Below are 22,144 nucleotides of genomic sequence, written 5' to 3'. Positions count from 1 at the left end.
TCTAATGAGTTTATTGTTTTCTTTATGATGCTGTCACTTAAGTTATAGAAAGGACATGATTGATAAAAGAGTTTACTTAACCCTTTTTCAAAGTTTGTTCATTTTTAAATTGATTTTAGGTAATTCTAGATGGACAGCTATCCATACATGGATCTTTAATATTTCAAAAGTTCATAGGATGACCTTGATACTATATAGCTGTGAAATAATAAGTAAAACTTAAGACCGACTTAGCAAGTCTAGCAATGCCCGATCCTTTTATAAACTAAAATTAGATTGCTTGGGAAGACTTCTCCTTCTCTCTGTTTCTCTCTTTGATTACTATAAATATGATTACCTGTCAATAAATTATAACTGGCATAAATTTTATGAGTTGGTGCCAATTACACACCATTGTAAATTTACAGTTGTGTTTTTTGGATTGTTTTGTTTGGCTGGCTATTTTGCAAATAGCGAAAATACTAATATACTTAGTGGTCCTAAAAAGTACCCAAGAAAAGATGATTATGTCCTCCAGCAACTAACTCAGCACCAGGGAGTGAAGTTAGGGCACATTAACTGCTTATCTCTTGCTTGCCTATGAGGCATTGATGGTTCAATGGTAGAATTCTCCCTTCCATGCTGCAGACCTGGGTTTGATTCTTGGCCACTGTGAGTCTGCCAGCAGTGGATTGTGTATTGCTGTGATGCTGAACAATTTTCAGTGAAGCTTCCAGACTAAGAAAGAGTAGGAAGAAAGGCCTGATTATCTACTTCCAAACAATAGTTGGAGTTGTTCATGGGGTTCCCATGAGTCAGGGGCCGACTCAAAGACAGCTAACAACAACAACTTGCTCTACACTCTATTTGACCTAAGGAAAAGTGAACTTTGGCATAAACTAAACTGGTATGGTTGTAAGTAAAGATAAGTCATTTGCCTAGATAATATCCCAAATGGAAAAATAAAGATATGTAATCAGAAAAAAAACTAAAATGCTGAGAAAAAGAAAGTTTATAGATACGTATCAGTCAATAAATTTAAAAGGAAGTACTCTTTGTTCCCATATTATTTTAGATTACTTCCTTAATGACCCTTTGCAGAACAAAAATATTTTAAAACGTCCTCTTCTGAATGTCTATAAGCAGTATATAGCATCTGATAGGGCTGACTATTAATAAGTATACATAATTTCAATAATAGAAAAATAATAGACAAGCACAGATTGAAAAATTAATAATTTTGCTAGAAACAAAGTCTGTTTCACGTAAATGTATTCCCTTCCCCCTGCCTTCAAAGCAATGATTTATTTTGCACATAAATGAAATGGTTTCAGGCAAAGTGTGAAGGTGTCTTACTATTATATTATTTCAGTATTGTTTGAATTGGCTTAGGTTCAATTTTTTTTTTCCTTCTCTTTATCTGGTAGCTCTGACTCTGTCTTCAGAGCATCTGCAGAATCATAAGCTTCTAAGCAACAGCTTTTGGGGAAAAAAAAAAAAGGTTTTTCCCGTAATTAGAAATGTGTTCTAATTAGGGATTGGGCGTTTATATAACTTTAAAAAGGAGTTATATTACTAAACATTGTTATTAGATGTGTGTGTTTTCATGAGTTCTGTCACAATAAACCACCTCTTAGAATATAAAAAGTAATCTATGTTAAAAACAGTATTTAAAGTAGGGTGCAGTGACCAAAAGCCTTTGTGAAGGAGGATTTGTTTGTCTTTTCTCCAAGTCCTCTGTGGAGTATTTTAAAACAGAGTAGACAGAAACAACCTCACCCTCTCATTTTTTTTTCCTTGGGTTACTTCCAATCTACTATGAGCATAGAAATGAGAAAAATTAGGTATTTGTGTTTTGCCAAGTTAAATGCTGATGAAGAATTCGGTTTTCCTCCTGTTGTCTTTAATGGTCTTCCAGTGCGATATTTCCTGGAGATGAGTAAGATTGGAACACATTCTACTATTTTTCAACTTTATCACTATTTGCAAATGGGTGACAACTAACAAACCTTCCGTTAAAACGTACGCTATTTAAATTCCGCAATTCAGAAACTGATCCCTGAGGAACTTTATAAGCTTCTCCCTCATGGGAAAGTATAAGTCACCTCCTCTCCCACAGCAGGCTGATGTAGTTAAAGCCTAGTGAGTGTCCAAGGGTGTGTGCTAATGAAGTAGAAATAATAGAATGATCAGGGCTGTTAAGAGTGAACTAGAAAGGAAAAGGCCATTGCTTTCTTCACTTGTTTGTAAAAAAAAAATCTGATTAACTTGAGATAATGCATTTGACCATTAAAATGCAAGAAAAGATGGGAAAAGTGGAAAATCTAGATGTAATTCCTTTTTCAGTTGGGACTTTATTTGGCTACAAGTAAAAAAAACAATTTGCTTTTCATTCTAAACACAGCTTTTATGTTTTATTCCTTTACATAACAGGACAGGTAGAAGTGAAATAGATGTTAACATGGGGTTCCATGGATCAGTAACATGAGGACCAGGAGCTATGTGCTTTTCTTGATTTTTTGTTTGGTAGCACGATGCAGGCTGCAGCTCCGAGCATTATGACCAAGAACTGAAATGGAGGGAAACACTCCAACAGCTGTCCTTTTAATCGAATGCAAAACCTTTCCCAGAATCTTTCTAGCTGACTTTTGCTTTCATCTCATTGGCCAGAAATTTGTTGTCGGATGACACCGAGATGCAGAGAGCCTGGGGAAGTTATTATTTAGCTTTTAAAAAAAAAAAAATCTGTAGATTGGATGGTGTCAGGAAGCAAGGTATAAGGAAGGACTGTTGGGCTGGCCATCCAGGGACTTCGACACAGTGTGATGGTGACGGGAGACAAACTTAACAACAACAATTGCCAAAAACAACTTGTCTGAGGATTAGTTTTGCTGCTTTTAGGGTAAAATATTATTTCACTTTTTTTTGAAATCAGGAATAAGCAAATATTTAGCAAAGCATTAAATACCCCTTCCTCATTATCTCTTTCATTAGAGATATTTTGTAATTATGCTTTTGTAAAGTTTAAAAATATATAGAAACCTCTGAAATTGTTGTAGGGTTTATGTGCTTTTAAGGATTGATTTAAGATAAAAAGCATGTATATATTTATAGAAGTAAACCATTCAGTTATTGATTTATGCAGCAGGTTTTATTTTAGTTCTTCTTTTCATGAGACAGTAGTCTCCAAAGAACTGTAAAGATGCCTGTGAAACAATTTCAGCACTTAAACGACTTAAATTATTTGCACTTTTAAGAATAAAAATGCTATTATTTTACATTTAAACTCTCATTATCTACATATAGGTATTTCCCTTCCTACAGTTATTTACAATTTATACATTGCTCATGAAAATAAGACTCTTAACAGCAACTTCGTTCTAGAACTTCTAGATGAGCCAACTAAACTAAAATTCAGTGAAAGCCATGTGATATGTAAGAAATACATTTTATAGAGTAGAAGAAGTATTTGCCCTCAAAGGGATAGATTATACCTTAGAGGAAAAAGACAGTAATGAGCAAAGGCCTGGTGCTGTGTTTGTAAGCTTGTTGCTAGCTTAAATAGATGAGACATAGAGACGCAAAAGGAAAAATAAAATTGTTTCTGTTGTTAGATGCCGTCGAGTCGATTCCAAGTCATAGCAACCCTATGTACAACAGAACACAACACTGCCAGGTCCTAAGTCATCCTCACAATCACTGCTATGTTTGAGCCCCTTATGGAAGCCACTGTTACTCCATCTCATTGAAGGTCTTCCTATTTTTCGCTAATCCTCATCCTTACCAAGGATGATGTCCTTCTCCAGAGACTGTTCCCTCTTGATAACATGTCCAGAATATGTGAGATGAAGTCTCACCATCCTGCCTTCCAAGGAGCACTCTGGCTGTACTACTTCCAAGACAGATGTGCTCGTTCTTCTGGCAGTACATGGTATATTCAGTATTTTTTGCCAAAGCCATAATTGAAAGGCATCAATTCTTCTTTGGTTTTCCTTATTCACTGCCCAGCTTTTGCATGCATATGAGGTAATTGAAAATATCATGGCTTGGGTCAGGTGCCCCTTAGTCCTCAAGGTGACTGACATCTTTGCTTTTGAACCACATATCTGTCAGTTTGTTGTAATGTGGTGACTTGCTTGTTGCTGTCATGCTGGAAGTTATGCCACTAGTATTTCAAATACCAGCAGAGTCACCGGTGGTGGACAGATTTCAGCAGAGCTTCCAGACTAAGACAGACTAGGAAGAAAGACCTGATGTCTACTTCTGGAAACAAACAACCAAAAAAACCTAGCCAGCAAAAACCTTATGAATAGCAGCGGAACATTGTCTGATATAGTGCCAGAAGATGAGCCCCTCAAGTTGGAAGGCACTCAGAAGACAACTAGGGGAGAGCTGCCTCCTCAAAGCAGAGTTGACCTTAATGACGTGGATGGAATAAAGCTTTCAGGATCTTCATTTGCTGATATAGCATGACTCAAAATGAGAAGAAACAGCTGCAAACCTCAATTAATAATCGGGATGTGGAACGTATGACGTATGAATCTAGGAAAATTGGAAGTCGTCAAAAATGAAATGGAATGTTTGAAGATCAACATATTAGGCATTAGTGAGCTGAAATGGACTGGTGTTGGCCATTTTGAATTAAATAGTCATACGGACTACTGTGTTGGGAATGACATATTGAAGAGGAATAGCTTCATATTCATTGTCAAAAAGAACATTTCAAGATCTATCCTGAAGTACAATGCTGTCAGTGATAGGATAATATCCATACACCTAAAAGGAAGACCAGTTAATACGATTGTTACTCAAAAATATGCACCAACCACTAATGACAAAGATGAGGAAGTTGAAGATTTTTACCAACATCTACAGTCTGAAATTGATGAAATGTACTATCAAGATGCATCAATAATTACTAGTGACTGGAAAGCAAAAGTTGGAAACAAAGAAGAAACATGGTCTTGGTGATAGAAACAATGCTGGAGATCACCTGATAGAATTTTGCAAGACCAATGACTTACTCATTGCAAATACTGTTTTTCAACAACATAAATGACGACTAAACACATGGACTTCGCCAGATGGAAAACACAGGAATCAATCGACTACATCTGTGGAAAGAGACAATGGAAAAGCTCAATATCATCAGTCAGAATGAGGCCAGGGCCCACTACGGAATAGACCATCAATTGCTCATATGCAAGTTCAAGTTGAAGATGAAGAAAATTAAAATAAGTCCATGAGAACCAAAGTATGACCTTGAGTATATCCTATCTGAATTTGGAGACCATCTCAAGAACAGATTTGACACAATGAACACCAATGACCAAAGACCAGACGAGTTGTAACATCAAGGACATCATATATAAAGACAGCAAAAGATCATTAAAAAAACAGGGAAGAAAGAAAAGACCAAAATGGATGTCAGAAGAGACTCTGAAAGTTGTTCTTGAACGTAGAATAGCTAAAGTGAATGGAAGAAATGGTGACGTGAAAGAACTGAACAGAAGCTTCCAAAGGGCAGCTCGAGAAGACAAAGTATTATAATGAAATGTGCAAAGATCTGGAATTAGAAAACCAAAAGAGGGAAACATGCTCAGCATTTCTCAAGCTGAAAGAACTAAAGAAAAGATTCAAGGCTCAAGTTGTAATTTTAAAGAATTATAGGGGCAAAATATTGAATGATGCAGCAAGCATCAAAAGTAGATGAAAGGAAAATAAAATTACCATTTACCAAAATAGAAGAGACTCAGGAAAGAATAGGCAATAATTTTTGTTGTTTTTGTTTGGGAGGGGGGAAGGAGGAAGATCAAAAGTTTATTTTTTGTAATTGAGAAATCTGAGATATTAGATATCTAAGTGGAGATATCCAGTAGGCAATTGGATATATATGAGTTCAGGGAAGAATTCCGAGCTGAAGATAAAATTTGCTTATCATCATTATAAATAAAGAGTCGATGATATCCTATCTGTTACATCTAGGGAATAAGTATAAATCGAGATGTGAAGAAATCCTATGTTTAGAGTTCAGGAATTAAGGAGAAAACAGCAAAAATGCCAGAAAAGGAATGTCCAGAGAGCAGCAACTACAGAAAGTGGTGTGACGGAACTCAGTGGAAGACAGTGTTTCAAGCAAGGGAAACCGAGTGCTTATGAAATGCTAGTGAGAGACTGATTAAGATCAGGCCTAAATAATGACTCCTTGATTTGACAGTAAGGACAGCATTGGTGGCCTTGACAAGAGCTGATTTGGTGATGAGGGTGTGAGTAAAAATGTGGTGAGGATTAATTTAAGAATCAAGGGAGCAAAAGTGAAGTGAGAAGTTGCAGAAAACTACTTAGAAGAGTTTTGTAGTAAAAAGTAGTAGAAAAAACAATAGCTGGAGAGAGATAAGGGGCTTAGGAAAGTTGTGGGATTTTTGTTTTGTTTTCTAAGATTTGGCATATTGCAGTTTGTTTATATACTGATGGAAAAGCTTTTGTACCTTGGTACTCAAATTGGGGACCATAGACCAATAGCACTGGCAGTTAGAAGGAGCTTGTTAGAAATGCAGAATCTTGGGCCCCACCCCAGCCCTTCTGAATCAAAATTTGCATTTTAGAAAGATCCCAAGGTGACTCATGTTCACATTAAGAAGCACGGATAGAAGGTAAATGGTTGTACTAATATCTGTACATAAGTGAAATTGGTTGATATTTCACAGAAAATTGAAGGATTGGTCTTAGAAGCACAGTTTATCTGTGGTAATTGGAGAAAAGCAATGGGCCCTGACAAATTCACATCCGTTCATTGATACAGCTGGTGGTGGGAAATGCAGGATTTGATTGATTCTGTTTTCTCAGTGAAGTATGAAGCAAGACCAACAGAATGTGAGGGCAAGGGAGAAGGGGTTAGAGGTCTCAGGAGAGTAGGGAAGGTGTGAACTAGTCAATTCAGAGAATGGGAACACTTTCAACTTTATTTTTAAAAAAAGCCTATTGCCATCAATTGAATTCCAACTCATAGGACCCTGTAGGACAGAGTAGAACTGTCCCATCAGGTTTCCTAGGCTGCAGTCTTTACAGGAGCAGATTGCCGGGTCTTTTCTCCCATGGAGCCACTGGTGGGTTTGAACCACCAACCTTTAGGTTAGCATACATAAACCATGAAAAAAATATAAGCACCCAAAAATTCATCTGAGCCCTTGAAGGGGTCTTGTTAAAAGAAAAATTATTTCTACTGTAATGCCCTTTCAACACTTGTAGAAATTGATAGGTAAGTTATATATATTTTCAGGATGAAGTGCTTAACTATGATAATGTTTGCCTCAAAACGAAACCTAAAATTGTGTATACTTCCCCAAAAATTGTAAAAAAAAAAAAAACAAAAAACATAGGCTTAAATATTGCCTATAAAGATAAAGAAGGAATTGCAATGAAACTATTGGAAATTTTTCTAGCAGTCGATCCTTGACATAAAAGAATCCAGATGATATTTACATATTGGTTTAATGAACATATTAAATATGAAATGCTTTTGTAACACTGTGTTATTGAGTAAAACGTGACATTTACATACTGAAAATAAAATGAAAAAAGGCTTATCTTCATACATGAAGACAAGTCAAGAAATTCATATCTGTTTAGGAAAAGAGAGGGTGAATTGTGATTCATTTGCTTCAGCAGTTATATATTTGGTCATATTTAAGATGTAAGAGCAGAACCTAAGGTTGGAGTCAAAGGAAAGAGATATACTGTACACCCTAGATTTCATCAACTAAAAACTGTAGCTGTCAACTGATGTCTACCTCAGTATCTGACCTAGATCACTTTCATTTGCTCAAAAAGAAAAAATGTGTCGTATTTTACAGAGCAGGTGGAATTCTGGGTCAGGGTGTAAGCACAATTTACAGGAGGAAAAAAACTCTTAACGTGGCTCTCCTTGCCCTAGGCAGCAACCCATAAAGTGTCTTTTGGGGGAACATCAACATTTCCAAGTGTTTAAGGTCCCTCGTTTCAAATCAGAACCGCTTTGGGGAACACAGAACGGAGTAGCAATATAGTAGGCACTGTCACTATAATGATAGATAATGCTTGTCTTTGCCTTCTTAAAGGAAATCAGTTTTTTTAGCCAAAAAATAAAATCCTCTCAACTGTTTTCTCATTGAGAAAATAAAATGAAGCTGAAAGCTTAAGAATAATGTCACTTAAAAACATTAACAAAACTCAAGGGTATAGAGGATTTAATAAACTTGAACACAGCAATGTAGATAAAAAGATAGTGTAATGAGAATTAAAGTAGTAACAGACAACTAAAAAGAAAAGCAAAGGGTCTATTAGAGCCCCAAAATAACCTTCTGTGCTTTTTGTATTCTCTACTTTCAAACATAAGTATTGAAGAAAAAGTCTGATAAATTATATTATATACTCTCAAAAGCCACTTCTGATGAAACATCTTTAGAAAGAGAGACAGTATAATTAATAGACTTGAAAAATTAATAGACTTGAGATCTCAAGACTTAAAGTGTTACCATCTATTGTTCACATAAAGACACTTTGCAAACTGAAAGGGGTGCTATTGATAATTACACTGGCATAAACTGAGAGACTGCCCCAGCCAAAAAGGACATGTGATTAACCTCAGCTTAGAGGTATTTGAAGTAAATATTAGTAATAGGTGTGGTTTAGAAACAAATTTATCAAGAACATAAGAAAGACTAGGTAATTCTCAGCTGTGTTTTCTTTTTATCACCTTAGGTGAAGAATGTATTTAAGTGTATTTAAGATGAGTGGCTTGAGGCATTAAGAGGCACTAAGCTTACATACTAGTTAGAGGCAGACAAGTAATTAAAGCTTGGATCCATCTAACTTCAAAGCATATTTCACTACAATATGCCACAATAAAGAGAAATAGCAAAGAATTTGAAAAGTAAACACAAAATAATAATATTAGAAGTACCATTTTGCTGTTCTTTGAGAATTGCAAAATTTATTATATAAAAAATACCATTAAAATTCTATAACTAATCTCTTTGTTCTTTTCTTTTTTTTTCAAAAAAAAAGCACATTTTCAGTTTAACTTTTAATACCCAAAGAAAAACAGTGAAATACCTCTACATCTGATCTAATGAATCCTCAGCATCCATCTTTAAATGATTTAGTGTAATTTAAAGACTTCTGAAAATTGGAGTTCTGTAAATTAAATACTGTTACTTGGAAATTATACCATCAGTATATTTATTATGGAGCCCTCGTGGCACTGTAGTTAAGAGCTCAGCTGCTAACCAAAACGTCAGCAGTTCGAATCCACCAGCCGCTCCTTGGAAACCATATGGGGTAGTTGTACTCTGTCCTATAGGGTCACTATGAGTCGGAATCGACTCGAGGGCAACAGGTTTTTGTGTGTGTGTGTGGGATGCCCTGGTGGCACAGTGGTGAAGCGCTTGGCTGCTAACTGAGAACTCGGCAGTTCGAACCCACCAGCTGCTCTGCAGAAGTAAGATGTGGCAGTCTGCTTCTGTAAAGATTTACACCTTGAAAACCCTATGGGGCTGTTCTAATCTGTCCCACAGGGTCACTATGAGTCGGAATCAACTTGACGGCAAGCGGTTATATTTATTATAGGTCCATGTTGTTTTCTTTAATTAAATTTTTTTAAATATATTTAAGAGATTAAAAAATATACTTCAATTATAAATTATAAAAAATCTTACTTGGTGATGAATTTGCCTTACCTGTAATAGGATCTCCTAGATTTAGCATTCTTCACAATCACTATTTTAATCAAAATGCCATTTTTTACCAACATTAAACCAAACACTATTTTTAAAGATAGCCTGCCTTTAACATTAAATAAAGAATGGCATCACAAACTAGTTGTTAGAAACACTGAATTTCAATTATAAATTGTTTTGGCTTTCCTACATTTTGTTCGTGATTTGACATCTGAAAGAATACAGGCCAAAGAAGTCAAATATTTGAGTGTTTATTACGTTCAGGATTCATACTGTCACTCATGTATTCTGTTCTCCAGTGAGAGGAATAACATGGCTCAGATATAGTAATGAATGATAAAAATGTATCTTTTTATGTGAGTAATACAGTTTTGGAAGACACTACTGTTTTATATGTAACTGTTTAAGTCAGGTGATTGCCTGCTGGGTAATAGAATGTAATGCATTATGTTGTCTCTGAACTCCTAAATGAAATTATGAAAACCAAAGTGTATGCTTTTAATTAAAGAAATTAACAACGGTAGTTTGTGATTCAGAATCCTTATGATATTAGTAGCAGTAGTAATGGTAGTTCTGGTGGCACAATGGTTAAGTGCTCAGCTACTAACACGGGTTGGTGGTTTGAACGCACCCAGAGGCTCTGTGGGAGAAAGACCTGGTGATCTGCTCCCGTAAAGATTACAGCCTAGAAAACCCTATAGGGAAGTTCTGCTCTGTCATAGGGGGTTGCTGTGAGTCAAAATAGATTCGAGGGCACCTAACAACAACAGTAATAGTACTAGTAGGAGGAAGACTGTAGTTTCATTATACAATTTCCAAATCTCAGAATAAGATAGACTATCAGTTGGTCTCATCCTTATGGTTTTAATCCTGCACTAGGCATTAAAGTGCCCTGTTTTCTATCCTTTGGAGAGTCCAACCATTTCTTAATGGAGAGCCAAACAAGCAAGCAAATAAGACTCCTGTTACAGATAGGGGATTACAGCGTATTACAGGTCCCTTGTGTTTGACCCTTCTAGTCTTGTGAGTAGTGTCATATCTGAGATTCTTAGAGGCCCCTCTGCCTCACATACAGTAAGAAAACACTCTGAGAATCATAGCTTAATTGGCAATAGGCAGCATTAGACCCAGGAGGGATATACAGTAGTTTAAAGAAGAGTCTTAAGTAGCTATCTCTCCTTCATCAAACATACCACATAAAGAAAAAATATTTTATTCTCTGCCTTTAAGTATTCAATCTCAGAAAAAAATAAGCATCGATTCTACTTCTACAAATATTTAAGAATCATCAAAATTGAGGAAGTAGGCAGTGCATAGATAGTACTAACTTTTCAGATTGACCTGGTTTTATAGAACATAATGTTAATTGTAAGAAGCATAGTGGTAATTAAGTGTCTCAGAGACCTTAACCTATAATGAATAGAAAATATATGCAAAAGTAGTTAGATTATAAAAGTGGACAGGGAATAATAAAATGAAATCTTAATTGAAAAAATGCAAAGTAAACATTCAAGAAAAAAAGAAAGCAAGGCCATTATAAAAGTAAACTTTTAGACAATGATTATTTTTTCTTTAGTTTTCTGACATTTAATAAGATTTTATTTCACAAGTATAAATACATTATAGAAAATTAGAAAATATACAGTAACAAAAATATAATAACAAGAGCACAACTACTATTTAGTGTCTTGTATATTATTGCATATCTTTTTATACTTGTATATATAGACATCTGTGAATTTTTTACATAGTGAGATCCTACTGTGTTGTAAACTAATCTTTTTAGTTAATGGTCTACATCTTTTTATGGCAGTGAACTCTCTTCTCATCTATTGCCCAGTTCATATTCTGACTCCTCAGAGTGCGCCCAACACGTGTCTGTAGCTGGTTTGTCCAGACTAGGATCCAATCCAGGGTTGCCCATTGCATCTGGTTGTTATGTCTATTAAGTCTTCTTAATCTGTATCCGTACCTTTTTGGGACATTCACTTATTAAAATGAATATGCAGCTTGTCTTTCAGAATGTTCCCCCTTCTCAGTTTGACTGATTTCATATTTTGTGGTCAATGACTTATTTTTTAAGAGTAGATCCTGGTGGCATATGAAGAATTCGGTCTCTTAAAGTAACCAATAAAACATGTATGTATGGTTTTTAGGTACAGAAACTAGTTATTTCTTCGGGTTGTTTGTACTTCTACCATTCTAGCAAAGCATCAAGAGAAAAAAAAAGCAAAGAAATCATCCAGAGGAACTACTGTGGGAAAACACTGAAAGTAAATGCTGACTAGAAGGATATAAAAATTACTTTCTATTGAGTTTTTGATTGGTTCATTTTCCTTACCACAACCAATCTTAGTAGTAATGACATAATCACTGTTCTGCATTGGAATTAGATGAAACTATTAGAGATACAGGGGTCTTGTTTTCTATTGAAAGAGTTTTCTTTTTAGATGAGTAACAAACAAGACAGAACATTTTCTTTTCATTTACAGTGATATGGACATGTATTTTCATAAATACATACCACTTAGTTTTGGAAAATAAATAAGCAGAGAAAGTTTAGACTTTGGCCAACATCTACAGTTAACAAAATGTTAGACACTATTGTCAATCATAAATTCTTTCCATAAATAAAAACCTACACTGAGAAAAAAAAAATACAACCCTGTTTATAGTAGTGGCTTTTCAGGGATATTGTAGGTACTTGAGCTGAAAATTATGCCTTGGGGTTGAAAACCTAAAATATTTTCTGCAATATGTATTTAAGTGGCATGCTCAAAAATATGATCTTACACACAAAAACGCATCACAGAGATGAGTTTGTGTCCATACTATAGTTTAATTTTCTTAGCATAGATTTTTATATCTTTCAAAAATCCCATTTAGGAAAATTTTGTTGAATTATAGCAACATTTCAGTACACTATGCTACTTTGAGCTGTCAGGAAGCAACCTTTAGGATGAACAGTTTTTTAGGGTTTTCTGCAATTTTATGTAAGAGTATAGCAGTCATTATCTTTAAAAGACTTGACTTCATTTATACAAGAAGTTTACAGAGCTTTTTTTTTAAAAAAAGTTTTTTCAATTTTTAACATGTTATTTAGAATCATCAGCCACTATCATTATTTCTCAGGTATTTTTGAGCAAAAGTTTATTTTGCAAGAGCAAGTTTGTTTGTTTTTTTCCTGAGAGAATGTAGCTATGTAGTTAGAGTAGCTTCTTCTATAAATAGGAATATAAGATGCAAAATGCTTTATGGAAAGCATGAGAGTGCAGGGAATTCTTTTTTAGTTTTGATATCTATCATGGCTTCATGATCAAATATTTATTAGCTAACGCGTAAGTGTTTTGCCCTGAGCTATTTTCTTGACGTGTGAAATTAATATATAACAGGAGTCTGACCACAGGAAGCTCATAGCACTATGCTACTCCAGAACGAGAAGTTAAAACCATAACTATTACTGTTCAAGCAGAGTAAAAATTTATCTTAGAAAACAATAAGAAGTGGTTAGTTTCAAAATTAACTCTTAGCTAAAAAATATGTTAGAGAAACGTTTTAAGAATTAAAAATCTCCAGTCTTTTAATCACTTCCTTTATGGTGTCATTTACACTTTTTTATGTAATAATGAGAGGAGCGGTTTTGTGGGTACATGATGTTTAGGCGTACTTTCCGTTTTGATTCTTATTGCTGTCTTCATCATTCTGAAAATATGTCTGGACTTAATTCTTAAGTTTCTCCTGTCCTTTCTTAGTTTGCCCTTAGTTGCCCTTCTCAGTTTCATATAGCAATTTTGGCAATAATAACTCTTTTTGGCACCCTAATACTCTAGGGTTGTAGGGTTTATGTCTCTAGACCACTCATTTTTGCTTCAGAGCAGTGGTCTCAGCCAGGGTCAGTTTTGGCAGACATTTGGCAATGTTTGCAGACATTGTCACGTCTGGGGGCGGGGAGGGGGGTGCTACTGGCATCCATTGGGTAGAGGCCTGGGGTGCTGCTAAACACCCTGCAACACACAGGACAAACAAACAAACAAAAAACCAAAACATTGCCTTTGAGTTGATTCCAACTGATAGTGACTGCCCCATAAGTTTTCCAAGGAGCACCTGGTGGATTCGAACTGCCAATCTTTTGGTTAACAGCCATATAGCTCTTAACTCCTGTACCACTAGGGCTCTATGCACAGGCCAGTTCCTCACAGAAGTATTTAAGAAGTATTTAGCCCAAAATGTCACCAGTGCCACTGTTGAGAAAGTCTGCTTAAGAAAAAATGCTGAAAAGAATACTGTATACCACAACAATATTATTGAAATGTGCTTTTAAAATTTGTTTTGATAAATTAAAACTGAAATTAAAGCAATTAAAATGCTCCCATATCAACATTTTGACATATATTCTTCATTCGGTTACCAGATTTTACATCAGACTGCATGGTGTGGCTCCTCATCCTCAAAGTTTAGTTTTATGTGCATGGTTTATTTATTTTTTAAAAGTGTTTACCGGGAAAAAAGTTTTGTCACAGACTTAATGCATTTTTATTTGCATTTCTTCTAACTGATTAGATTTGTGATATGTGGATAATGTGGAGCACAACTGCCCTTTGCTCTGTCTTCTCTCCCTTCATACATTTTTCTCGTTCTGGTTGGCAGAACTCCCCTGATTGCAGCTGGAGTCATTGGTGGGCTCTTCATCCTGGTCATCGTGGGTCTGACATTTGCAGTTTATGTTAGAAGGAAAAGCATCAAAAAGAAAAGAGCCTTGAGAAGATTCTTAGAAACAGAGGTGAGGTGTCTTTCTTTTCATCATGTAGTTAAGGACTTTTATTAAGTTTATAAAATCAAGATAAGATTCAGTTTTTTAATTTAAGTGAAAATTCTGTTCAATCTCCTGCTGAGAGTTTCTATTTTATATTAAATTAGGTTGACTAAAAATCGGGGTAGATAGTAAAAATAGAGCAGGTTCATGACTTCAAGAGGGTAGATGGCAGGGGTCAAAGAATTTATCCTACTGGGGAAAAGATAGATCTTGTTTTTCTTTTAGGGGAAGAATTCCCATTTGGCAAGCTCTGCGTAGAGGATACTTCAGTAGTGGTGGAAGTAGAAAATATTAGAAAGAGTTTGAATTTTTCTGGTTCAAATAAAGCCAGATAGAAGCACTATATGCTTTAATTAGGGTCATTAAATTGAAAGCCAGTGATCTGATTACAGTGTAGACCAGCAGTGAAAGACTGAGCTTACAGGATAAAGCTTAGTGTTGTAATCACACAGACCTTACAACACAATTTATGAGATATATTTAATATTATGCATGATAGTTATTGTAAATATGATAATTACCCATAAATTGTTATAATTTCTTTTATATTACCAAACTGAATTCTCTAGCATGCAAACTGATAGTTTTCACTGATGCATTGTACATGTGATAGGGGAAAAATAATTAAAAAGACTGCATTTCCAGATTCTTCTCAACACCATCCCACCACTTCCTATTGATATATACACACGTGCCTGCCGGAAGGATTCAGAACAATTCTGTTCTAAGACTCAGACTTCCACTGGATTTGTTTTCCCTGTCATTGTCGGTGTGACAGTCTGATTTTCCCTTTAAAACTTACAGGAATGGGAATATCCATTCACTTATAGCTACACATAGGAAAATACTTTCTAAGGATTGGAATTATCTGAAATTGGAATTGGCTGTCTCATCAATAGACATGTTCAAACAGACAATTTAGTCAACTACATGTATGGAAAAATACAGTAGTAATTTGTACATGAGCTGGATGTTTACAGAAGATCAGCTTGATCACTTTCAACCTTGCACATGTAAATAAAAGTTTGGACACAGCACAGGATTGGCTTTGCATATTTTTAGTTTGGCTAGGATGCTGGAGGCAGATAGAATTCTCCGTCGTGGAGAAAGCTCAGGGCAGTTGCTGAGAGAATTCTGAAAAGGAAGAAGAGTTGGAGAACAATCAAAGGCTTGGGACATCAGTGGACACTTAGGTAGATGAATAAAGAGAAGAGAAATTCTATTTACTATGTGTAGGAAAAACTCATTGCTATGAAAAGACTTTTTTTTGTATTTTTAATGTGATGCTTTCTAAGAATGTTGTCCTTCAAAATGGCATTTTATTACTAATCATATTCCGATTGGCTTTGCAAGTAGATTGTATGTTTTTATATAAAGTTATTTCTTGGCACTAAATTATTTTACATTTGGAGGTTGAATAATTGTAGAATCCACATCTTTCTCTTAATAAAGTAAATAACTTATTTTCTACCACCATCTAAATAAAAAAGAATTCTTAAGAGTGTCAGTTTAAATCCTTAAATACTGAAGCTGGAAACTTCTCAGACGTGAAAAAAAGTTTAACATCAGGATGTACTGTTGACATGCACTTAAAGTTGATACTTTTCTCAAAATATTTCTTGTTCCACTAGTCCTTCCTCTTGTTACATGCATAAAAGTAGAAAATATATTTTTTTCAATATATACTTACTGAGATGCACTGTAGGTCAATGCTTTGTTTAATTGCTATGATTAAAAAATTTATTAATGAAACATGATCCTATCCCTTGAAGAATGACAGATTCCGTACATACAATGTGCCAGACAGTGCTCCAGGGTTTTCCGATTACATTATCTCATTTCATCTTTTAACAACACTCTAAGCTAATTATTGCTGTACCTATTGCACAGATGGGAATGATGAGGGGATGGTAAATTGCTTTCTAAGCCTGTGTGTGGCAGCACTGGTATACAGACCTCCAAATTTAAACTCAGTCTTCTTTCCATCATACCACTGCTGGTTCTCTAATTAAAACTATTCTTACTTTCAATATATAATACTCAAATTCCTGGAAAAATATGTTAATAAAAATTGGTTTTAATGAACATCTAAGAAAATTGCAAAAGACTAAATATCTCAGCGAGAACCATGAAGCTTTCCAAATGTGAAGTTATTACATGGTATATGCCAAGGCATAATAAATAAAATAATATGTATATTAAATATATATAGCCCAAAGTGTTAGATTAATCTCAATTTTTTTTTTTACCTGTCGTTTCTTTTCTTTTTTGTTGTGAAAATATACACAACAAAATATTCCCCAGCATAGATTTACAATTCACTGACGTTGATTATATTTTTCACATTGTACCACTATTATCATTATTCTTTTCCAATTCATATGATTTTATATGATTAAAAAATGATCTGTAAAAATTACTCATTATGCAGATGATGTACAACTCTCGTATTGTAGGGTTGTCTTCAAATGAAGGGGACTCTCTACTGGAGATTCTTTTCCAGATTTAGTAAAGAGTTTTATGATACAGAGATTTTTTTTAAGTGATTTGAATGCAGTTATATGCTATAAAATGTATTTACAATATAAATTTAAAAATGAAATAGAAAAGGAATGGTTGGTAAATGATTAGAAAATAGCCTAAGTTTATTGACAACTTTTATCATATTCTTTCTAACTTTATTGCTGTTGCTGCACTTACCTATACCCAAGACTGTTTCCCTAATTAAATAGTTCATGAAGTTCAGAGAAGCATGATAATAATACTCAAGCTGGAGGGCCATAATGCACTTAAGCTACTAAATAGACATTTTGAAATAGTGTGGTGTTTCAAGACAATTTGAGTAGGAGTACCCCGTAATTATTTCCTTAGGCTGAGAAAGAACAGGCCATTTGTGTGTCTTTTAAGTTTAGTTCCTTTATTTAACTTTTAAAAATATGTGCTATTTCAGTCACTGGCCTTTTGCTTAAGCATAGATAAGACCTAAAACTTTAACACAGGATAGAGCCTTTCTTGTATCCGGAGTCTTGGTCATGTACACATTTTTTTTCTCACATTTGCAAATGATTGCCACGCATTCATATAGGGTTCCCCTGCTCATTCATCATCTTTGGCTGAATCACATCTAAACCATCACATCTAAAGCCATCAGCCTAGTTTTACTCCTTTCGGCCACACCCAGCACACCTCATAACCTGGTGTTTCCCACCCTAATCTTACCCTTCATACATATCCTACTCCCAGCTGTATCCCTCTCTATGTCCTTCTTCACCCTGATAGTGGGTCCATACTGTTCTGCACAGTAGCATTGCCTTTCCCCATGTCAATCCGTGTTCATTACTTCAAGGCTGATCTTAAAGTGTTCCTTCTTCAGGAAGCCAAAACTAGTGAGCTTCACTTCCCAATGGTTACTTTATTCCTTTGTGTTCCATAGCATTTACTTATGATCTAGAATCAAAGCATAGAATTTTAGATTTTATGAGCTAGAAGGTACTCTATGTGCTTGCTACTTGAACTGTGATCAAGGACTACGGTCATATATAGGCATCACCTGGAGGTTGTAAAATTGCAGAATTTCAGTCCTATCCTGGGCCTAATGAACCAGCATCTGCATTTTAATAAGAACCCCAAGTAATTCATAATGCATACTAAAATTTGGGAATCACTGTCCTAGGTTTGGCATTGTGCTAGTTTTACATATTTTTTTTTAAATTTTGATGTGTTTATCCTGGCTTTCCAGCTAAATTTTTAAGTGCTAAGAAGGCAGCATTTCATTTTTATTTTTGTATAGGCATCAAAGCCCCTAATCTTGTAAATCTCAAGGTAGTCATACTAGAGGAGGAAAAAAAGGTCTGAAGGAATGCCTAAATGTATGTCTATGGACGGTGAGTGATCCATATTACAAAAATATTGTTTGTCAAGGAAAAATGTATTTGTATGTTTTTGCATGTGTGAGAAAGAGAACCAGAGAGAGAGGACTGAGTGTTGGATTAAAATTGTATAACCTGGATTCTTGTTGCTTTGCAGTTGGTAGAACCCTTAACTCCCAGTGGCACAGCACCCAATCAAGCTCAACTTCGTATTTTGAAAGAAACTGAGCTCAAGAGAGTAAAAGTACTTGGCTCTGGTGCTTTTGGAACTGTTTATAAAGTAAGTAAGAAATAATATATATCATCAGTTATTTCAAGTTTTTCTTCAAACATTTTTTATAGTAGCCAGAGGTATTACTGTAGCTAACCTAATTTCTTTTTCTAATATTCAGAGAGGAAAACCTCTGTAGTATTGAGAAGTTGCTACACATATTAATTTATTAATTTTTATTGAGCAAGCTAGAACAGTCTCAGGAGAGACCAGTAAATGCTCATACAAAGCAAAAATAAAATTCTTTCTCTGGATGCCTTTCTGAACCCCTTTCAATATCATTTTCTCTTTGGAAAATCTCTACCCTTATCCAGTATAACGAGAGTCAGCCTATTTCCCTTCCCCACTACACAGTTGTCCATGAAATCCCAGACACGCGAGGACAGTGTGCCATAATCCCTGGCTCTTCTTTCCTCTGTCCTTTATCCAAAAGCCTCCCCCATTAGGATCTTGATCTTTTAAGAATCCGCACAAATGTGCTGGCATGTTAATAGGCTAGGTCTAGTTCTTAAACTAGTCCCTGGGTAGTGCAAGCATTAACACACTAGGCTGTGAACCAAAAGGTTGGCAGCTGAGTACAGCAACAGGCGCCTCAGAAGAAAGGCCTGATGATCTGCTTCTGAAAAATCAGCTGTTAAAAATCCTATAAAGCACATCTCTACTCTTACAGACATGAGGTCGCCCTGAGTCGGAGTTGACTCAAGGGCAACTGAGTTCTTAAACCACTTTTTTTCCTAGCTGATTACACATTTAATTTAATAGGCAATTTTCATAGGTATGATGTCTTCAGCATTATGTGCAAACTAAAGAAGTGATTTTATGTGCAAAATTCAGGTCAGGTAGGAGGAGAAGATGACATCATGGGTTTTTAATAAGAGAAATATTTCTGGAAGGGGAGAGCTCACATGATAGCATTTGTATGTTTACTTATTTAGCTTGATTGTAAGACCATTCCAGAGGTCAGGCCCAAGGTTAATAGCGGTGAGATTTATTTTAATGGTAAATAACAAGAATAAGGAACTCTACTGGGTTAGTGCTGAATCCTTCTTGTAGAATCCATTACTATAAGTCCCATAATTTACTTTGGCGGTTTTATATATTTCTCAAAACTGTATGCAAGCCTGTGTTTTTACAAACAATGTATCTGTTTAAATAGAGTAGGTCTTAGAAATTTTATATTTTAAAATGTTCATTTCTTTTTTCTATTTAAAGCAATGATTTACCTAATAGAAAATATTAAAAATTAGAATAGAAACCTAATTTTTTTCTGTCCCTAGTGTGTCCAAAATAATCTCTTAAAAACAAACAAACAAACAAAAAAACAGTTCTGAGTTCAAAATGCCGGGGTGGCCAGGGCTTCATAATCTTTTAGGCATAGTTTGTTCAATTAAATTCAGAATTATTAGCCGAGCACCTAATTTGCACAGGCACTGTTCTCGGCTTGCTTGATACCTTTTCTAGTCTTCAGACTCTTTGTATGTTCAAACTTTTATCCTGTCTGTTTCCTTACTTATATAATGCAACAAAAAATAGACTCAGACTGTATCATTATGTGTACTTAAACTTTAATCTATTTAACTGTATTAATTTTATTCACATAGTTAACAATTTTAATCTTTATACGTTTCTATAATAAAATGGCATCAGGTACATTCTTTGGATTAATATGTATAGGGTCTTAAATTTGAAACTTAATAAATTAAAAAATTGACAATTGCTTCTATTCTCCATGTCCCGATCTATAACTGGAGGGTTCTGTGCTGACCCATGGGGCAAGTCAATAGAAAACTGGATATGAGCGCCTGCTGCCCTTCAGTTTCTGGTCGGTTATCAGTTGTGTCACATTGAAACATTTAATGCAAGTGAGCAGATTTGCATGTCTCTGCAGAAGAGAGAGAGAGATAAACGGCCAAATTTAAATGTATTATAACAAAGTTTCATTTTTAAGATAACAGAATCTTGGATTGTTCCTCGAGTATAATCACCTTATATTTTTTAAGATGATATGATCTGGAAATTGAATTTTATTCTAAATCATAAAAAAGCCTATAACTCAGGAATGAATGCTATTTAATGATCTCAGTAAAGAACAATATTACCCATTAAGAGATTTAATAATAAAGCTTTATTAATACTTTTATTAAGAGCAATTATTTGCTTGGTGTCCATGACTGTTTTACCTCCATTGAAATTATTTGTAAGTAAAAGTTTATTGGAAGTTCCGTAAGTGTGTTTGAATTTTATTCTTAGGTGAGGTGTGGTTGCTTATAGCTTTAATCACTGTATCAGTTGTTACAAGGACATACTGTCTTACTTTATAAAGGATTATCCCTGACCACAGAAATGCAAATTGATTTAGCCAATTATTGGGTTACTTTTTCCTCCTGGTTGGAGATACGCTGTGTTTAAGCCTGAAAAACTTTAGCCAATATCATGGGTATCAGCATAGTTGATTTTTTATCTGGTCAGGCCCAGTAACTAATGAATATACTTATTTAAAAAGTAGTACATATTAATTCAAACTCAATTCATATTCCTATTTTAAAACTACACTTTAGGAATATTTTAATATTGATGCTGTATCTTCATAAAGTAACCCCTTCTGAGGTTACTTCATTGAATAATGGTAAGCCTGTCTTCTACCCTAGATACTACCAATGAGAAAATGCAGCCTATAGGTTTTGGGATTTTTTTTCCCCTTTCTACTTTAACTTTTTTTTTTTTTTAATTTACACCACAGGGAACTTGATATATTATTTTGTTTTTGACACAGATTCCCCTATTCCCTCTTCTTGGAAGAGCTCAACTCTTAAATTCACCTTCCAAGGGTTAAAGTCTTTTTTAAATTTTATTATTATTACTTTTTAATACTATCTATATTTAGATATCCTTAGGATAACACAACACATATAGTTTAGCATTTATCTTTAAAGAACTTAGAAGAACTATTTCTTCTTTATAATTGCAATTATCTGATATAAGCAAAACGGGAAATAGAGTCTATTTAGGAATAACAGGCTATTTTTTTTTCTTCCTTTTATTTTAATGTTACAACTGACATAATCAGTGTTTTTTTTTTTTTTAGTCTTTTTTGATGTCACAGATAGTATATTAAAATTTGAGTTTTCTTTTTTTGTCATAACCACACATTTGCATTTGTGACCATTTGGGACAATATGCTTTTTAAAAAATATTCTTGTATAATCCATGCATTCTTGAGAGTCTTATCAAAATTATTGCTCTTGTTCAAATATTTGAATTCAAGTTCTGAAGAAATGTTATTATTTGGCTTAATGTTGCACTTCACTTAAACTCTACCAACTTTATACTCCCCAATGCATGGATCCTGTTCAGATGTTATAAATACATGTATGATATGAAGAGAGAATTAGCAATGACCAATATAAATAAATATTTAAAAATTACTTCAGAGATAATAAAAATTCTTGATACACACACATATACTAGTTAATAATATAAATTAAAAATGTGCTGA

At 34.6% G+C, this 22,144-nt stretch overlaps 1 protein-coding gene across 1 annotated transcript in view; it reads left to right on the top strand.

Annotated features, from left to right (window-relative positions):
• Positions 1-22,144, top strand: part of ERBB4 (erb-b2 receptor tyrosine kinase 4) — a 624,218-nt gene that overhangs the window by 540,051 nt on the left and 62,023 nt on the right. Inside the window, exons 17-18 of the mRNA XM_023731191.1 lie at positions 14,343-14,475; positions 18,535-18,657. Of these exons, the coding sequence (XP_023586959.1) occupies positions 14,343-14,475; positions 18,535-18,657 (256 nt within the window). The remainder of the gene's footprint in view (positions 1-14,342; positions 14,476-18,534; positions 18,658-22,144) is intronic.

Source organism: Trichechus manatus, unplaced genomic scaffold (genome assembly GCF_000243295.1).
Source record: "Trichechus manatus latirostris isolate Lorelei unplaced genomic scaffold, TriManLat1.0 scaffold00041, whole genome shotgun sequence".
Taxonomy (NCBI): Eukaryota; Metazoa; Chordata; class Mammalia; order Sirenia; family Trichechidae; genus Trichechus; species Trichechus manatus.
The sequence above is the reverse complement of the archived record's forward strand: the minus strand, read 5'-3'. Positions and strand labels throughout refer to the sequence as shown.